General features: G+C 38.6%; 1 protein-coding gene across 12 annotated transcripts in view; it reads right to left on the reverse strand.

Annotated features, from left to right (window-relative positions):
* EBF1 (EBF transcription factor 1) overlaps positions 1 to 20,272 on the reverse strand; it is a 268,796-nt gene that overhangs the window by 30,196 nt on the left and 218,328 nt on the right. For all 12 annotated transcript variants that reach the window (XR_014958333.1, XM_021530736.3, XM_021530735.3 and 9 more), the window contains one exon: positions 516 to 604. Coding sequence is in view for 11 of the 12 variants with exons in the window: in XM_021530736.3 (XP_021386411.1) it covers positions 516 to 604 (89 nt within the window). In the remaining variant the exon portion in view is untranslated. The remainder of the gene's footprint in view (positions 1 to 515; positions 605 to 20,272) is intronic.

Genomic DNA, 20,272 nt, shown 5'->3' on the forward strand with positions numbered 1-20,272 from the left:
AAACATCACTTCAGTACACAATGCTTTAATTAAATCAGCAATCCTGAAATAAAACAGTATATAATCATTATTACCCCAAATCAATACATGATGCAGCAGCAATGGAGTCACATCCAATTAACTTGATTTTATCAATGGTGAAGTTCTCAAAATTATGCTGGCAAAGTGCTACTGGTATCAAAACCAAAAAGCATCATTATTTCATGAAAACACTGCTCAGGTCCCAAAATGGTAACAAAAAAAATATGTTCATTGTTAGGTATTTTAGAACATAGAGAAAGATTTGTGTTTAAGAAAGGCAAGAGCTGTTTGAGTTGGCTGTGGCTGAGAAGATAAGAGAATTCTCCTAAAGCCCCAGTTGCTGACTGAGCTTTCTTGGTCATGCCTCTGTTTTAGCTTATCTGGGTTGGGTACCAAACCAGGAGCATCACATTTACAGAGCCTTGCACTTTCAGGCAAAACCATGCAGTAACCATCTTTACCATATTTAACAGAACAATAAACTTTGTGCTGACCTTTGGCAAGCGTTCGGGGTCACCGGGGTGCCGGGGGATAACCTTCTGTAACCTTTGGAAACCATAGTCAATGGTGGGTTCGTTCAGAGCTGAAACAACAACAAACAACAGCGTGAGGTGACAAAGGCAGAGCAGGGGCTCAGGTGACAACAGGCAAAGGCACCGTGGGACCATGGCAAAACCCCCTTTGAACTCAGAACTGACTCAAGTCTTGGTCCAAGCGCTGCTTGAGGTTGGTCCTTTGACTTCCATCCAAACCTTCCCACTTCAACTCCTCCAGCAAAGCTGCCGGAAGATTTGGGGATGTTGCATCCATCTTCCAAACAGGAAGCAATTATTGTCTCTGAAAGGTACAATGAAATCTATTTGATAAATACTTTACACCTCATGTTTCATGTTGGGTTTTTCATATTACGAGGAAGGTGATTGGAAGGCAAAAGTAGTTCCTATTCCAGTACCTTTCTTGTTCCAAATTTGTTATACATTTAATATGCTCCATGTGCAATGTTCACAAATAATTTTGTTGTAAAATACATGCAATTGTCTTGGCAGAGGTCTTAATTTTTACTCATCGACACTGACTTCAGCAGCTTAGGCTCCAATCAGCACTAAACTGATCCAGGAGATTTAATAATTAAAAAAAAAAAATACGTCAATGTTTTTAGTTCATCTTTCCCTAGTCCTTGTCCCATAAAATGGAGGTGAGAAATAGTGAAAGTGGAACACTTTAATCTTCATGAAAATGCTGGTCTGTCTGCATTAATGGAAGCTCTGATTGTGTCAAGCCTTTAAGCACATGCTTATCTGTAAGCACATACTTAAACCCATTTGCTTTCAGCAAAGCAAATTTGAGCATATTATGTTTTTTATATGATTGCCTATAATTACAGGGGACTGCACTGAATGACCTTCTAGCTATATTTCCAGTCATATGATCACTTTAAAACTCAGATGTTAGTGAGACTTCAACATGTGCTTAGAATTTCCTAAGTGCTTTGGTGAACTGGAACAGTCAAGTGTTCTTGAGCATCTCTAAATAACAGCACATCTTGACTCTCCCATACCAATAGAGATGTGGAAATATTCCGCAAAAATTTGTTCTAATTTTTTGAGTTAAATGGAAAAAAAATATCCATTTGAATGTGTATTTTTGTATTTTCAGTCTTTTTTTTTTTTTTGAGGAAAAAAAAATCTATATTTTTTAAATTTTTGAGTCACTTTTAAGTTTTTCTTCTCTTGTCTTAGCTCATTAATAGCAAAAAAATTTATTTCTTGCACAAAGTCTTACTAATTTATTAATATATCATGCACCTTCATGAGGATCATTATGAACTTTTTTATGTGGCTAGAATGACAATATTTGAACCCTGCAAAAAGATTTATCATTAAACTTCATCTCTCAGCCTCAGCATGACATAACCTGTCCATATTTCCATGTTTTCAGTGAACGTTTTTCCATACTCCTAAAGATCTTCATGTTATCAAGAAAAAATATCTAATCCCTGGCTTGTTTGTAATTAATTGGCATTCCATAAGAAGCCCACAAAAAAATCCCTTTAAATTACTGCTACTTTCAAACCACATTTCTCCAGCAGATTGTCCAGCTGGCAAGCAAAGGGTCAAATTTTCATCCCCTCCTGAACCTTTGGCACATCCCATCTCCATAAGCAAATCCAGCAATTCTGCTGCAGCCTGAGGCAGAGGAAGGGGATGTGAGGGATGCAGACCTACCCACCATGGTGAAACACAAATGTGATGGCACTGCCTGGAGAGGAACATGGTCCAGCAGGAGCTCAGCATTCCTCTAACATCAGAAAGGAACCTTCTGACCACATCCTGAAATTATTCTTGCTGTATTGTGGTAACACCAGCTTAGAAATCCTTCTGGATTTTACCTTCTGAGCTTTTTACTACCCCAGAGGTCATGACATCCCTCCAGTCTCCTTGTTTGTTTGGGGTTTTGTCAGGTATTTCCTTTCATCAGGAATATCTGAATGTGATATTTTATTTCTATCCAGGTCATTATATGGAAGGAGTGAGCATAAGGCTTTTCCCTTGCTTGGGCCCCTTTCGATTTTGGGATGGTTGGGCCTTTTTTTCCTAAATTTCCTTTCACACCCTGGACCCCGCTGACCCCTCTGCTGTGAAGTTTTGCAGAAAATATCACAGTTCCTTGGTTTGGAACCCCTTGGTTTCCTTACCTCTGAGTTTACTTATAAGACTATTTAATTTAAATATTTTTCAAATAAATTAATTGTCTGCTATTTATATTTACTATAAAAAATAGCTGTTCTCTGAGAAGATTAAAAGACCCCAAAATCCTACAGTTTAAATTTACATTTCTTTTGCAAATAAGTTCAAAGATTTTAGTGTGGTTCTGCCAAATGTGTTTCTCCTCTAATTCAGTCTAGTTTATGGCCATTTTCCCTTTAGATCCTTTGGGAAAGTAGTTGCTAAATTCTGCAATATTATAAATGGAGGCCAGTTCTGAAATCCCCCCAGAGTTAGCAGTCATTTTCTCATATCTTCCTACACGTTCAACACATTTGAAATCCACAGAGTATTCCCTCTGAGTATTTTCTGAACTAAATGGCCAAAAAAAAAATGTTAATTTTATGGTCCAATCTAAGAAGGCATCGAGCATACTGCGAGAGACAGTGAAAACTTTCTGCTTCAAACAGCTTCAGCTTTACTTCAGTGGTGGGGAGAGGCTGCACACAGCAATCTGCAGGACTGGGTCATAAACTGCTATTGTTAAATACCACTCATTATTCTACAACCCTTCAACCTTTCAATCTTACATAAAATTGAAAAAAAAAAAAGAAAAAAAAAAAAAAAGAAAAAGGTATCTTTAGCTGCCTGGACATCTGACAATGGATTGGACAATTGCAGCCCTCCATTCCTTGTTCATTTACAACCCAAATGTAATTAATCATCTCTCAATGAAAGAGATCTGTTCACATATCTAACCCCACCCACAGCATTAAACCAGACCAGTTGTGTGTCAGGAGGTGGAAAAACTCCAAAAAAAGGGATTATTCTCATCTCCAAGCACGGCAGAAGAGCCAAGGTCAGACAGCACCTCCCTGCAAGGCTTTCCTCTGCCCCACTATGTGTGGCTGGTCTCTGCTGCTGAAGTCCACCCACAAAAAGGCATTTCCCAGTCCTTTAATTCAAATAACAGTTTTCTTTCCATGACTGGAAAAAAAAAAATCAATCAGAAATACAAACTCTCTATTTGTGTTCTTGACATCCCTACATTAAAAACAAGCTAACACATATGGTACTTAAAATGCATTCCCATTACCTTATATTTTAAAAGTACCATTGAAAGTATTACTAACTTTAAAAAACTGTACTGAATTCAAATAGGTCCCAAGGCTAATGGAAGCAATTTGTATACCAACCCAAACTGACTGGCCCACTTTTCAAAATACAGGTATGATAATCTTGTGGTTTTAAAAGGACATTTAAATTGAAAGACTGTGAATTTAGTACATAATTATACCAATAGAACCCTTTAACTTGTCAACTTGTAAATCTAAAAGGCTATCAATCATTTCTAAAGAGGAAATAAACCTTAAAATTCTTTGATTGACAGTGCTTATTTTTTATGTGGAAAAAAAAAAAGGAGTAAAGTGGCCAGAAATCCATTTACAAAAGTACATTGTTTTACATAGGTGAGTAAAAAGCCAATAATTACACCTCCAAAAGACATATAAATCAAGGTAAGTACTTTTCCCTCACTTACATATTTTAAGTTGCAGTAAACTTCAGGTAACTTTTTATTAAAATACTTTTCCAAATGCAAAGCTTATTGAAGCCATTAATAGAGTAGCATTTTCATTTAAGCTAATATAATCATTTTTGCAAATACAAGATTTAAGCCATTTTTCTCCTTCCAAACAATAAACTTTCAGCCTGTCTCTTGTGTGAATTAACTAAAATTACACCCAGGTGTACAAAATCTGTCTATCTATCCTAGTGTATGAGTTAAGGCACAATATTTATTATTCTTACCATTTTATGAATTACTTCTTAAACCCTTGAGGAAGAACTTTCTTTCAAATTAGACTCTAACAGAATAAGCCATGAAGCTCCTTATGCAGCAAGTCTAAAGCCATAACTCATAAAATCTAAGGCTTTTAATCATGAAAATGCACAATGTCTGTAGAAATAGGGATGTGTACATTAAAGCCATCTTTCCAAAGTCCAGCTTATGTTTTCAACAAAAATGCTTCTCATGCCTCTGAAAAAAAAATGTTTCCATCATAACCATAATTTCAAATTCTGCACAAATAATTTTAATAACCACATGCAGATAATCCACCATCTTTAAAAGTCTCTTTTTCTTTTTAACTAGTCAGTGGAGGGCTTTTTTTAATATTTCATATAATGAATTCCTACTGTGTCAATAAAGCTTTGGTTGTTAATTGAATGACTGTCTGATATATCTGAGAGAGGAATTTTTTTCTGGCCGTGCTGCCAACTCCCAGCAGAATGATCGACACTTAATATCAGCAATTAAAAGGACCTGTTCAAATATCATATGGAATTCGTAGCTTGGGGTAGTGTAGGAGAGCCCTTCACCAAGGAAAACTCATTCAGCAAATGCAGAGAGTAATTGAATTAGACACGTTTTAACATTATTATTCAAAGAAAAATAAACACACACTACATAGAAGCATTATGGAAATATTTCAGAATGTAAAACATATCCAGTTAATTTGTTTCCCATGCATTCATGGTTTCATTTACTCCTTTTATTTTTCAGTCCTTGTTTCTTTTTCATTCTGTTTGACCCAAAACCAACGAGAAAGCAGCACTTAGACCTATGAACTTCCCATATGCTTTTCCAGTGGAAAAGGCTGCAAGGAGAGGGAAGGGATCTGAAGGCTCAAATAACCCAAAAAAAAAAGACTGAAGGCTACAAAGACATTTGCCTCAGGCCCATAGGTCTGACCGTCCCTGTCTCAGAGGAGAAATCTGACCTTGGTTTTTTTTAAGTGAAACACTCAGGGAAAGGTTGAACGTGGGAATTAAATATCCCACAGTGTCTGCTCCCGTGGAGCACCAGGAAGTCGCTGAACAGTGGAATGGAAGAAGATGCTTTAGACTCTTCCTCTCTGTACCTTCACAAATTTATTTTGTAAATTTGGCTCTACAACAAAATTAGACAGCTGATGACAGGTTCTGAATTGCAGTGTCAAAGAGGTGGTCAGGCTTTGGGGTCTACCCAGTTGTTTTGGATTTTTTCTTCCTGTCCAATGAGACAACTTGTCAGAATATAAATAAAAGGTGACTCTGTGGCAACACACAAAAAGTTTTGTGTCTCAACACCTCACAGCCACAATAGGCTTCTGCTGCATGCCCTGACCCTAACAAAATAAAAGACTGACTGCAGAAGATGGGAATAGGACAGGACAGACCATAATAATGTCAAACTCCAGATGCTAAGGTCCTGCAGTACAGGAGTGCTAGTGGATGATGCTATAAAGCAATATTTTAACACCAAACTCAACAACTATTATGCACAGTGGCCTCTTTCTGCCTGCAAAGACAGTGACAAAAACCCACTTGAAAACCCCGTCACCAAATCAGAAAAAGTCTGTTCAGCAAATCTCCCTGCAAAGACTTTTCCTTTGCTAATTAAAACTCCTTAAATGAAAACATGCAAGCATTTGAGCTATTGGTTGTTGGTGTTGTGAATTTGTCTTGCTTTATCTGAAGTTTTCTTTCCACTGACTTTCCCTTGAGTGTTTATGCACACAAGAAGTGGAAAATGGAAGTGGGTGGGACAGAAGAGCCTGCACAGAAAGGTCTGGGCTAGAAAGGCCCTTCCAGTGTTCACCCAGAATTTCCTTGGTTTTCTGGTCTTGGTATTTAAATATGCTTCTGTGCACTGAAGTTCCATTTCTAAAATTGAACTGTGACATCATGACATTTTTTTAAAATTATAAATAGATATATCCAAAATGTAATTCCTACATTTTATTTTATTGCCACGTAAAGCCCCAACAGACAACAAGGAAAATGGAGAGCTGCATCAAATGATAAACCCAACACAAAGTTCTCCTGAGCTCCCCAGGGACTGCTCTTGAACTAAAGATGCAATAGGCCAGTGTTGGAGGCAGCTCCACCACGTTCATCAGTGTTTTTACAGACAGGATAGACAGCATGATATTTTCTTCCTGAAAACATTTTTTTTCCAGGAACTTAGAACCAGAGGAGCAATTCCCTTCTCACCCAGCCCACTCTGCAGCCAGTGGAAGTGCTGAAGATGCCAGGAATGCATGTCTTGAGTCCCATATTTTTATGGAAGTTACAGAATGTGATTATGAGATCTGTCTAGCAGGAATTATGTGTTGGTTTCTCCAAACACATCAACTCTGAAAGTTCACTCATAGAAACCTGCAATCTGGCTTGGGGGGAAAAAAAAGTCAAACAATTTGTGAGCTTCACGGTTTCTTCCTCCTCTGACTGCACTGACCTCTTGTCTAATGGGGAAGATTCAGCCTTAAGGGAGTCTAAAACAGAATCCAGTTTCAGGCACTGGAATTTAAACATCCCAATTTCACAACAGGCTCGTGGAATTCACTGGGGATGTGCCTAGAGAGGGCCAGAAGGAAATCAATGCATGTTGGTTATTTCGTCTGGCTGTCCAGGTTAATTGATGCAACTTTGGCAGTCATTATAAAAAGGGGATAAATAGCATTTATATGTGAATATTTTTCAGTTTTTCAGACACATTCTGGAGGTGCATGTGAGAAGGCAGCAAAAAAAATTCACTAAAAAGGGCTGGTTCTCAATTGCTTCTCCCCACATTTAAATAAATAAATATATGTGCACACATAAACAACAAGCACAGAAATGCATCCAAGACAAAATTTACAATAATGGGTGTGTAAGGCTAGTTATAAGATCTATATTTAGACCTACTTTAAAACATTTTAAAAATAAAGACACTGCATTTATTTTTAAACTGTTGGCTCAGAAACAGATGCAGAGATGTGCCATACAGAGCGTGGGAGATGCTAAACTGTCACCTCATGTAACCTTTTCTTTCATTCTGTATTCTGCATATTTTCAACATTTTTTCCTTTGCATGCACTTTTCAAATTCCACAGTGTAGGTGCAGACACCTTTAAAATTGTCCTAGGGATAATTTTGGATAACATACAGGTAGTTTTTTTTTCTTTTTTCACCCTTCACAGAGTCCTTTGGAGTAGACAGTATTGAAAACCATTGTTGAAACTTGTTTGTATGCAGAAATATCTCCTTTTGATATTGCCTCTCTCACTCTTAACCTTGTTATTTCTCATCATCTCTTCAGATTATTTAAAAAAAATTATTACCAAGGGATGCATAAATGAAAAACTGAGTGTCCTGTGTGATTTCCTATCAGAAGTTTTTTAGCCTAAATTTGGCTGTTTCTCAGAATTGTAGACTTCTGACTTGCAAGCGCACTATGGCCAGAGCAAAAAAAGGAACCTTCAAGAGAGAAAATTGGAAAAACACCAGCTATCACATCCAAAAATCTTTTAAAATGAGATTCACAGGGAAATACAAGTGGAGTTGAATCATAAAAATGAGATGAATTACGCCTAGCTGTAATGAATATTATAGGTGTGGTGCTCTTGGAAGGGGCTGACCTGCTGCGAGGTTTAATTTAGGTCTTTAATCCCTCTCCATAACTACTTTAAAATCCATTGAGAAAACAATAGTTTTCACACACCTTTATTTCTAAATACTAGCTTTGACAGTAAGGCTACTCACCCAAAAGCAAAAGGACCTTTTTGACTACACTTTGGCTGATGCAGCAAATTGTTTAAGATTGAAACAGTTGACTTTGTTGTTTTCTAGTTTGTAACATTTAAATAGAAATGTATAATTTGAGAGCTTTCAGTAGTCTCTGGTTTCAGCAGCAGATGTATCACCTGCTTCCATGACTGTTCAGGGTTTGGGATTTCTTTTCTGCAAAAATGTTGACAATAAATGTTATCAAGGGTAAAAAAAAAAAAAAATAAAAAATCATCCCAGCCTGTCTGATAAACATGTTTCCCTGCCCTCACACCCCAGTGAGCACTGTGACACTATACTTTTATCATCTAGTGTGTGCTCAGAATGAGCTTAGAACAGCAATTGCCAGGAATAGGCAGGCGATAAACTGCATTGATTTAACACATCTTGTTTTCAATCATGCTCGGATTTTCTGAGCACGCATTTTTCCTGTACTTCAGCTTGTAGCTTTTATCTGACGAGCTGATCCCTTTTCACTGGAAAATGAAAAGGTCGCACAATAAGACACGGTTTACTGGAACTTGAGCATGCACCAGGGAAAGTATTTTAGATAAATACTGTCAGACATAGTGGAGCTGAATTTCAACAACACAATTGCTAAACAACAATACTTATTACTCTCTAGAACAAGCCTACAAGCAACTTATGGCTTACAGCAGGGGAGATCTCAGAGTTAGGCTCAGGAGTTAAAGAAACCTTATTAAAGCTTGTTTAAAAATGCAGCGTTGCTTTTGCCTTACATGCACCAACCAGCCCTACCCCATGACCAAATTAACATCCCCTCAATTCCTATCCTAGGTAACTTATAAATTATGGAAAAACACACCAATGACTTTTCTTTCTTTTTTTTTTTTTTTTTTTTTTTTTTTTTTTTTTTTGGCAGAAAGGTGATTGACTGCATGCTTGATTTAATTTAATCAAATGGAGCACTGGGTGCTGGTAAAAAATAAAATTATCCAAATGTGAAAGTAATTTAACTGAAACTAATTCATTAACCAAGGTGAGTCACTGAGGAGGTCAGTAAATAAGCAAGGAGTAATATGGCTTGAACCATTCACCAAAGACCAATGTACAGTAGGCTCAGAAGAATAATTCTTCTGAGCCTATATATAATTCTTCCCTCTGATAAATAATTCTAATATTCTAAGAAATAATTCTTCCCTCTGAATGATTACAGTGATCCTGACCAATACAGGACTGGAAGCAAAATATCCTCACTTTTTCCTACCAGAAGGGGCAAAGAAAATTTCCAAATTATTTTTACTACACTGATTATACCCAAGAAAAGATACCACCTATTCTTCATGGAAGATGCAATACAAAAGGAAGTCCCAAAACCAAAGCTGCATCCCCACAAACCTCCTGCCCATTTCTCAGCAATGTCAGTGCATGATTGGTGTGAAATATTTACGTTTTCCTTGCTTCTCCTGAGTGTGCGTATTACTCATTTAGGTTCAGCACAAACTCATCCTAGATTCCCTTTGTCCAAGATCCTGAACCAGTTTCAAGCAGAACCATTCTGGCAAATTTTCTGAAACTACACTGACGCGGGCTGAAGTTTAGCTAGTCTACTGCATATACACATCAGATAGCCAAGCCTCCAGCTCTAGTCAGAACCATCCATCTTTTGGATATTCCACTCACATTGTAAGTCTTACAGAAAAAAATATCATAAATATTATTTACGTTACATTTTTGAATTATAATTTTAAAAAGGCAAGTCACAAGCAAAGGAACAGTACTCAAAAAAAGCATAAAGTAAAATCCAACTGTGCAAGCAATGCCACCTCACATTTAGCTTCATGAGCCTCACTGCAAGAGAACTCACATGAGCATTGATTTCTCCTTCTCATCTGGCAAAGTTTTTGTTTTTTTTTTTTTTTTCTAGAGGAGTAAGTTGAAAATCCATGCTACATTTTAGGGTTATCTCACGCAGCACAGGCAGAATTCTGATATGTCTTCTCCATTAAGTGCTCATAATCCCAGGAATGAAAGAAACTCATTTCTTCCCAGGGTGCCTGTTAACTGAGAAACTCATCTTAATTGAATGCACAGCTCAGTTAAGCATCTCCACACCGCAGACCATTAGTGCCCCTTGGGCAGCTCTGCCAGGCCCTGCCTGCCCGGGGCTCAGCAGAGGAGGGGATGGGATGGAGCTGATGAGCAAACACCGTCAAGGGCTGCTGCTCCTGACAAAATGAGGGCTCTGGGGCTGGACTGGCTTTGGCTGAATTGTCAGTGTTAGATCACCTTGCCAGGCAGTTACAGAGGGATCAACAAATCCTACAGCTCTGCTCCCAAACGCGAGCTCAGCACCCCTGAACACGCCACAGAGAGATCACTGGTCTGGAATCTGGAGTCTCACAGGCAGAAGGGAAGAGGGAGCAAAAATAATTGCTTATATCACTCCCTTCTCATTTTGCCTCTCTTCCACCCTCCCAATTTACCTTCTAGAATATACTCGGTAAACCAGTGAAAGTGATTATGGAAATTAAAACATCTGAGGTGCAACCATTTGCCTACAAAATTGATCTCCGAAAAAGAAGCTGTAAAAGAAAAGGAAGTGAGGAACCAGCCTGAAACTCACTGTCCTGTTATGAAACTCTCCCAATATTTCATTTACAACAGGAATGAACTTTGGTTCTTCAGTGGTCACTGCTGAATTTGAAATACACGGCAAAACATCTGAGCTTGTGATGGCACCCCAGAGCAGTAACCACATCCCTGTGCTCGAACTAGATTATTTTTTCCAAAATTGGAAATATTAAAATTTCCCTAATTAACACAGAGGTGGAATACACAGATTAAAGATTGTGAAATGATCAGTAAATAGAATGAAAGAGGTAAAGTTATGATGGATAACGAGATATGATCACATAGGTTTATAATCATGCACTAGTGCTTATTTCCTGATTTTCTAGATATTATTGGCAGCCTATAGGAAGATTCAGATCTCAGCTCTGAAGCTATCAATAACATACCTTCCAAGCAGCATAGTATTGCTGTTTTCTCTTGTATAAATCAAATACCTGCTTTCCATCCAATTCAAAACAAAAGCAAATGGATTACATTATTCTGCACAATATTTTTTCTAGTAGATTTCATAAGAACTGTTGTCATAAAAAATTGCCACCAAAATCTATGTGTATTGTATTAATACACCTCAAAGTTCAATACCAACACAAACAGTATCATCAGGTGATAAAAACAAAGATGCTGCAAGTGTGACATGAAAAAAGAGTATTCAAATGTTAAAATCTAATTTAGCAATTTGCAAATTGCTGCTCTAAAAGGAGGAATTTAGCATTAATCTTGCTGGAAGTGGCATATTTATCAGGAACTGATTTGCAGCTTTCCAGGCAGTAAGCAATGATATAAATACACTTCTGGGTCCATCAGCACTATGCAAGAGTGAGCTTAAGCAGACAAGCTCAGGGAGGCCCTGGGTGTGTGAAGGATTGAGCACCTGGCTGCCAGAGTTAATTCATGTGCACAGAGGATGCACTGATGCTCCTGCTCCAAACCTGCTCCAGCACAACTGCCCCGGGGTATCTCTGCTGCCTGCTCTGCTGGGCAGTGGATCCCAGCTCTATCCCAGCTCCAGGGAAGCTTTTCCCTCTTCCCACACAACCCCCCTGTGAATGCCAAGCCCATCCCCTCTGTCCAGACACCTTCCCTCACCAAAGAGGGACTGCAAAAATGTCCAATATCTTGGGCTTCAGAGAAAATCACTTTGGTTTTGCACGGAAGGCCCTGTGCTGATGCTGTGCCATGTGTGCCCCTGGGCAGCTGTGTCCATCCCTGCAGAGCCTGGGCACAGCCAGGGGGGCTGAACACACCTTAGAGGTCTCTCAAGAGAGGAGAGTCCCACCACTGGGGTTTTCTCACTGTGTTAACCTTGATTTCTACATTCTGTGTGGTTTCTTCCCTATCTGAGCATGATACACACTGAGTGGTAAAAGCAGTTATTGAAAATAAAACTACATTTTAGCTGATTGAGTAAATAGACACTGACAAGGTTCTGTGCATCCTGCTGGAGCAGATGGATCCTCACTCACCCAAGCTGAAGCTGGGGGAGACACAGCAATGATATTTAACTCTAGGACATGCAAACTGGTTGATGTTTTCTCTAAAAAGCAAAAGGAAATGCAATGTCACCTTTTTCTTCCAAACTTTGCTTGTTGCACAAAACAGAAGTGAAGGAGCAAAAGAAAAAGAAAAAATTCCCATGGGACTCGCCTGCTCTACCTGTCATTTCCTTTTGTTCCCTTTCCTTCTGCAATTCCCCCCACACCAGCAGCATAACAGAGTCCCCTTCAAAAACTACTATTTCAGTAGTTTATCACATATATAAAGTAAAACATGAAATACTGAAACACAAATAAAAGGAAACTAAATACACCATCTCCTGGGCACCTGGAACAAAACTAGAAAAAAACCTTTTCTTAACATTCAAATATTCTGAAATTAAATAATTGGAAAGGGAGAGGTGGGACTAATGCAAGTCTGTTTTAAAGCTTCTTATGCTGTGAAATCCCATATTATTCTATAGGCTGCATTCACCATCAGCTAAACTGACCCACTGAACTCTGGTGTAAGTGTCAGATGGCAGAATTTCATTTCAAATACTCTTGAAAAACTACTCAGGGTTGACTTTTATGACATTCAACTACTAAGCATGCAAATCATTATTTATTGTTTCTTAGGCTTTCAAATCTCACTGGATTAAAGAACACATTACATGATTTGGTCAGAATTTTTTTTCAGCTCTGTATTTTAATCAGATTATGGCTGTGGAGACATTAAGTTTCAGGATATTTCCCCAGCAAAGAAGATGTATTTCCACCAGCAAGAATGAAGTCACCCTCTTTGTTGTGAACCTATGCAGAGGGTTTTTTCCCTCAGTATAAGAGCTCTTTACACATTATTTGGCATCATACATTCCCTGTAATTTATAGCAGTCCTGAATTATTTCTCAGTTTCAGAGCTGGGGAACAAACAGCCACAAAGCCATAAAATGTAGGTACCTATGCCTATTTAATAATCCCAGCAGGCACCTAAATGAACTTTCAGGACTCTAAACGCAATTAAAATTCTGACTTTAAGTAACAGGGTCAAAATTACAAAGGAAGCTTGAGACTCAAAAGAGGGTTTTCTGCCACTGGAAGAAAAGCTGCTGCTCTCCAGGGCTTGGACCTGCAGCTTGAGCTGTCTGAGGCATCAGGAGATATTGAGATCCTTCAATCAGAGAAGTTTTAGTGAACTAAACCTGTAAATAAGCACAAGGGACAAAATTCAAAATTCCTTTCTCTGTGCTGTGCTGGGCAAGGGTAGAAGAGTTGCCTGTTGGGCACTGTTTTTCAGTAGTAAACTGCAGAGAAAATGAGCTGTCAGTCAATGATAACCTCCCATTCCAAGCACATAGAGCTTTTCAACTTCAAAAGGCACTAATGAGTAAAAATTAGTATCTGCCCATCCTTGTACTATTGCCTTCAAGTAGAATTTATTCTATTTGAAGTTTTTTTTTTTTTAATGTATTTGTATTCTTAATTTATTCCTAGTCATCCTGAAAGCTTTTGGAGACACGTAAGACCCCAAAAAATGACATTCAGTGACTGTCATTAATTTCCCATTTCATAACAAGTTTCACAGAGGAAAAGAAGCATTTTCCAACCTGTGGTATACAAAACTCCTGGACCCAAGAAGTCCTGTAACTTTTTCTTGGTGGCCCAAGTAAGGGTGCTAAGAGAGGTGCAAGTCTGTTGTCATCTGGCTTAAAGCTACTGCACAATTCATTGTTCAAGGTTCTGCATTTGTTCTGGAAAATATTTAGGTGTCCACAACCCTAAAAATGTTGCAGAGGCTGCAATAGAAGGTTTGTTGGCACAAGCTCTCCTCCCACTGGAAGATTTGCTACATACATTGAGGCACCAGCTTGGAATACTGTGGATATTTTCTGCTGAATGGGGCCCTTGGAGAGGAAATATTTGATTTACTGCAGAGTTCTCATTTCCCTGAATTGCAAATAAAGTGTAATTTGATTAAATGTAAATGAATCCTACAATACTTTTGGTGGCTTGTCTGAAACAATTGATTGTAATGGGCATCCATCATTTGGCTTGATTTTAATTCAGAGACAAAAAAGGCAAAATGAGAAAACTAAAGCAAGTGCCACAAACATTCTAGAGCTGGAGCAGTCGAGATTCCTGGCGTTGGACTGTCATTCCCATTGTTCTCAGAGTAGAGGGGAAATGCAAAAGCAGAAGAATAATGGGAAACACATACATAGAAACAGATCTAGAGGAAAATTCAGATTTTTCACAATGCGTTCTGTTAAATCAGCCTAAGGAGCACAATTTGTTAAACTTATTTTAACATCAATATTCTAAAATGAATGAATGAGGAAAATTAATATTGCTCAGTGTTTCTCAGTTAGAAGAAAAGCTTTGTTTTTATAGATCACCCAAGTCCTTTTCCACCAAGATAATTTCCAACTGCATAATACTAACTTCAGCAGTTCTTGTGGTTTGAAATAATAAGAGAAGTGAAATTACTGATACATACAAGCTTGATAAACTTTTGGTGTCACTTTCTTTGAATGTGGAACTACACCAACCACAGAGATAATAATAGATGACCAGATTGTAACTGCTTTATTGCTTCTTTTTCCTCATAAATTTTAATTTTTGAAAGTTAAGTGAAAAATGTGGTTTCAATTTCCTACAAATTGCACACAATTGGGTTTTAACAAGAACATAGAAAGAGATGGTACATTGGTTGGAGTGAATTAGGGAGAGGAGTTTGTTATTCTGATGACGCTGAAAGACAAAGACACAGAGTTAAAAATGCAAAAAAGATGACTGCAGAAAAAAAAAAAGCAGCTGTACAATGTACTAAGAAAAGCAAGGAGTAATTCTTTATCTAAATAACCTCTGAGCAATTTAACATGAAAATACTTGCTCTAGCCTTTCTCCCCTCTGTTTTACCAGACTAGAGCTTATAAGAACTCGGGCTGCAGACATGAGTTACAGGAAAGCCTCTGACAAGCAAACCCTGAGTACATAAAATCCTTTACCAGCAGTACCAGAGCTGCCCGAGTGCTGTGCAAAGCAGCCCTGCTCAGGCCATATTAAAAAGGCCTGGATAAATACTTATGTAGAACTACCAAAACAAGAGCAGAAATGAAAGCCCAGAGGAGACAGAGATAATATTGATTTTGCCCAAGAAGCACATGGGGTTCAAATCAGGGTGTGGCTTTACCCACAGTACCCACACCTACAACTACAAAGCACTTATTAAATACTATTTAACACTTGTATCTTAAATCATACTAAAGGTGACCCGGATTCCTTTCAGCAGCAATGGTTCAAGAGAGGTTTTTGAGGTACCTAGAGTAGGTAAGGGCAGCACCAAGCAAATGTTGAGAGAGGATCCTGCCAGTGCTGCCAGCAGAGAAATGAGGGGTTAATTCAGGATGAACAGGGAGGTGACCCAAGTGAAACCAAACCTATTGGTCAGCACAGCTCTGAAATGGGGGTGAAGATTAAAATACAAATTGGAAAACCCCCTAAATACGTGTAGTCAGGCAGTCAACACTTACTGTAAAGACTGCAGGTATAGTGAATCTTAGAATAATCCCAAAATGTACAGTGGTTGACAGATTCCTTATTTAATCAAGCACTTAAGTAACCTAAAGAGCTTCTTTGACTTCCAAGTTGTTTGGCTGCTTCTATGTAAGGATGCTCTTGAATCCTAAACCATGTCAATTGACTTACATCTTTTTAAACAAAAAATACAGTGAAAAATTATGTAGTAATGTATGTAAATATAAAGACTTTATCAGTTTTCTTTAAAATGTTTAAAAATACTCAGAACTTAAAGGAAAAAAGTAGGAAAGAAACAAAAGATACACATTTTAATGAAATTTAGTGCAAAAGAAATTTTCATTATCATCTTGTATGTGAAAAAAAATCAATTTCCCTAAGAAAAAAAAATCTGGCACTGTAACTAGCACTTCAGGGGGAAAAAACCCATCTTCCATAAAAATTCAAATTATCAAATTTGCAAAATCTAAAGGGAAAAAAGTTATTAGGGAATTACTGCAGAAATTTGAGAAAATATCTGTGATGAATTTCATGCAGCTTTAGACTTTATTACACAAATCCCTAGGAATATTTTTTTTTCTGTAAGAGAACTGTGATTGGCCAATAACTGTAAACCTCAAACTGTTTTCTAAAGCTACACACGTGTACTGATGAACTGCTCTGCTGACACCCCATGCCATGGTTGTTTCCTGAGTTAGATTTAACACACATTTTCTGTCCTATGACTGGAATCACCAAAGTGAGAAAAACCCCACGGGCATTGCATTAAAAAGATGCTCCAGCCCCAACACCTCAACTCATGAGAAAATAATTCTTCCAGTGAATGGAAATGGTTGGTCCTACCTCCTTCCAGAGGAGCATGTCCCCACTGCAATTGCTCCTTCCTGAGTGGAGATGCCAAGGGTGCCAGAGAAGAGGGTTTTCTTCACCCCACAGAGCCAGAACACACACCTCTCTCATTTATCATCATGCCAGCTCTGCCTGCCAGCCTGACAAGGATTTTTCCCCCAGGGTTTATAAATTAGAGATGTTATTTAGGTTACAAAAACAATTGCACGTTTGCTGCTTGCCGAGCTGTGAGTGTGCAAATGAAAGGATGTGAAAGGCCAGGGCAGTGGCCACAGCTCTTCCTCAGGCAGGGAAAACAGGGATGGAGAGAGAGTCTGGGAGAGGCACCACGGCCATCAGTGGCTCCACTCCTACTGCAGGGCCCTGCAGTTCACAGAAAGCAATTTCCTTTGGCCTCTGCATCAGCCATAGATTATTTTCTTCCTTTCATTTTTTCTCCCTTCCCCCCATTCCTTGAGCAGAAATGGCTGCTTCACTCTGCCCCCTCGCTGTATGGATTAAAGGGGAAAAAAAGGACAAACCCAGCAACGCTGAGGATCCAGAGCAAATCCTGCAGATCAATGTTGGCTGAAATTTGTAGGAGGTCTGATCTGTTCAGAACTTGATCATCTGCTCTGGCTCCTATTTCTAGATAATGATCATGGGATGCAGTAAGTTTGCAGCACATACAGAGCAGCTTCCTCACGGAGCAGGATGCACCTTTGCCTCCACAAGTGCTGAAATATTGCCCTCTTACAAGACTTCACTGGGGTTTTTTTGTGTCACACAATTTCTCCTTAATTATTTCCTTTTTTTAACATAGGTAAATCTTATCTGTGTTCATTATAAAATTCTCGCTGCTAAATTATTTATGCCAAACAATCAAGTGTGGTACCTTTGCAGATGTCAGCAGATAAACAGAAATGCAATGTTGCATGATGGAGTTTAATGCTGTGGAAATGTCGGGGTGCTTATTTTAAAATTCCACTGACCTTTGCTGTCCTTTTTTCAACTTTTGCTTATTGCCACAGTAAGGAAACACTGCAATGAGATCGGGAATTTTTACACGAGGATGCTGAAAGTCAATACTTAAGGGAAGTGTGTTTCCTCAATGACACCATCGCTGATTATGTGCTATCAAGAGGCAGCAAAAAGGCACCATTTATACAGACCATGGGCAGTTCAAGATACAGCAAAGAGCAAAACAAGCAAAGCCAAACTCCAGCGTTGCCTCAAGAGGAGCACAATATCTGCATGTTGTTACAGGGGGCTGCTGGGACATCAAGATATTACAGGTTTGTGGTTATTTGGGGGTTCCTGTCTTTCCCTGCTGGCACTCCAGGCTCTGTGGGACCTGTGTAACAAGGCAATAGTGTCTGGGAATAATGAGCAGGGGAATGCAGTGCTGTTCTTTCATTGCAGTGTTAGGTGCGATGTTGCACACTAAAGCACTGGATCAATACTTCCAGCAGCAACCCGTTCAATACACCTGAATTATTGCTTCATTTTTCTTCTTATTATAGATGAGTTGTGTTATTATTTTCCCCAAATCGATATTTTACAACCTTTTTTATCCGTTTCTCCATAAATTTTGTGATTACTTTAAACTGGGAATTCCGGTACACTAAATAAGATGCAGTATCTGAGAGGTAGTGAATGTACCAACACGATTTTTTACTCCAGACACTGCTTAAAGGCAGATCCTAATCAATAGCTAAGTAGGAAAATTTTTAAGTTAGAAAGTTGGAAGCAGTACCATGCTAACAAAATGAAAATCCAGGTTCCTAGAAAAAACTGGCTCCAAAAGAAAGAAACTATTTTAGAAACACAGGGAAAGAGAGGCCTGATGGGCACTTTGCGTGGGAAATTTAATTCCAAACAAATATGCTTTTTACTTCCCCTCAGCTAAAGGGCGACCATAATTCACTGAAATTGTTTCTTACAAAGCAGATAATCCTGTGCACCTTAGAGTGATTTAATTAGCTTCCGTAGCTGTCTCCTGCTAAGTGTTTAAAGCATCTGCAAATCAAATCATGTTAACTCATCTGCTGCACCACTTTCTTTGTTCTGTGCATAGGACCTTCCTAATAGCATTAATAGAAGCATGAGTTTCCCTGGAGAGGGGAGTAGCAAAGTGAGTTAATTACATAGTTATTGTAAAATTGTGTACATTATTCCACAGATCACGCTGGGTAAGTATTAAGTTGCTACACAAAAAAAATAATTTTGGGTGATCCCAAGGACCAAAATGGTACAATTTGAAAGGAAAATGCAGATTCCCACCGAAGCTGGAGGAATTCTGCCAAATTCCTGCACGCAGTCTGCCTGGCCTGGCTGCTCATGGGCTGCAGTGCATGATCCTGGCTCTTCCCTACACTTCAGCTGCAATTTCTATCTCACATTTACTGCAGGATTACAAGATTGAGCAGTAGGAGGTACAATAATCTCCATTCAATGTTTTATGACACTTTAAAATTTTTAAAAGGAAAAATAATAAAAAAAAATACTGGGATTTTCTACTGTAAATTGTACAGATTTCTGCTCAGATATATTTAGTCTAATTAGGCATCACAGACCCCTCAAGGAGCAAGTCCAGCAGTTTCTATGGATCTGAGCATCAGTCTACAGAGGGGCAAATAATTCACAACAAATTATTCCCAGTCAATACCTATCCAAAGGGATATTTTCCTCCAATTATTCTGTTTAATTAAAGTATTTGACAAACAGTTTTTCTGACTAATCTTATCCTTATAGATAGATAATTACAGAGTGGATTGTTACAATTTTTAAACTTAAATTCTCCATTTATATATTCAGCAAAGGCATCACCTCACCTGTGTATTTGCTGCTTTTCAGCAAAATTCCTTAACAACCAAAAGTGAGTTTTACATCCTTTTGTCCAGACAAACACCAAGAAAATTCACTTTCCATAGCACACTCTGAGTTTTTCTCAGAAGGGATTGTTTCAGCAAACTCACTTGTTCAAACATTCACAGGGAGCAAAACACTACAGGGAAACTGAAGGAAATTCATTGCCAAAACACAAATGAATATTCATGGTCCACAGAAATACCCTTATTTCCCAGCTCTAATCAGCATGAACATCTGTGGAAAAAAAGTCTAATGGGGGAAATTGGAGAGGGGAGGGGGGGTCATTTCCATCCTTTCCCTTAGGCCCCAGTTTAAAGAGGGTTCATTTCTCTTTCTAACAGAACTCGCAAGCGATGTGAGGATGAGCAGTTTTGGTGAAGAAAGGAGGTGAAGGCTTGGCCTTATCTTTGGGAAATCTGAACTAAATTCTTCCTCCTAGAACAAAAGATATCTGGTGCAGGTTCTTGTTCCTGTCCCTGGCCAGCCAGACTTGTGCCAGCCCAGGGAGCTCCTCCATCAAAAACAGCCCCTGAGCTGACAGAACATCCAGGGAAAATCCAATTTCAGGCAAATGAGTGAGGCATGGCTCACTCTCATCCTTCCAAATAACTGACATGCACACTGCAGTGCAAGATTTAGGGGAACAAAAAAATA

This window comes from Lonchura striata, chromosome 13 (genome assembly GCF_050655825.1).
Source record: "Lonchura striata isolate lonStrDom1 chromosome 13, ASM5065582v1, whole genome shotgun sequence".
NCBI classification, from domain to species: domain Eukaryota; kingdom Metazoa; phylum Chordata; class Aves; order Passeriformes; family Estrildidae; genus Lonchura; species Lonchura striata.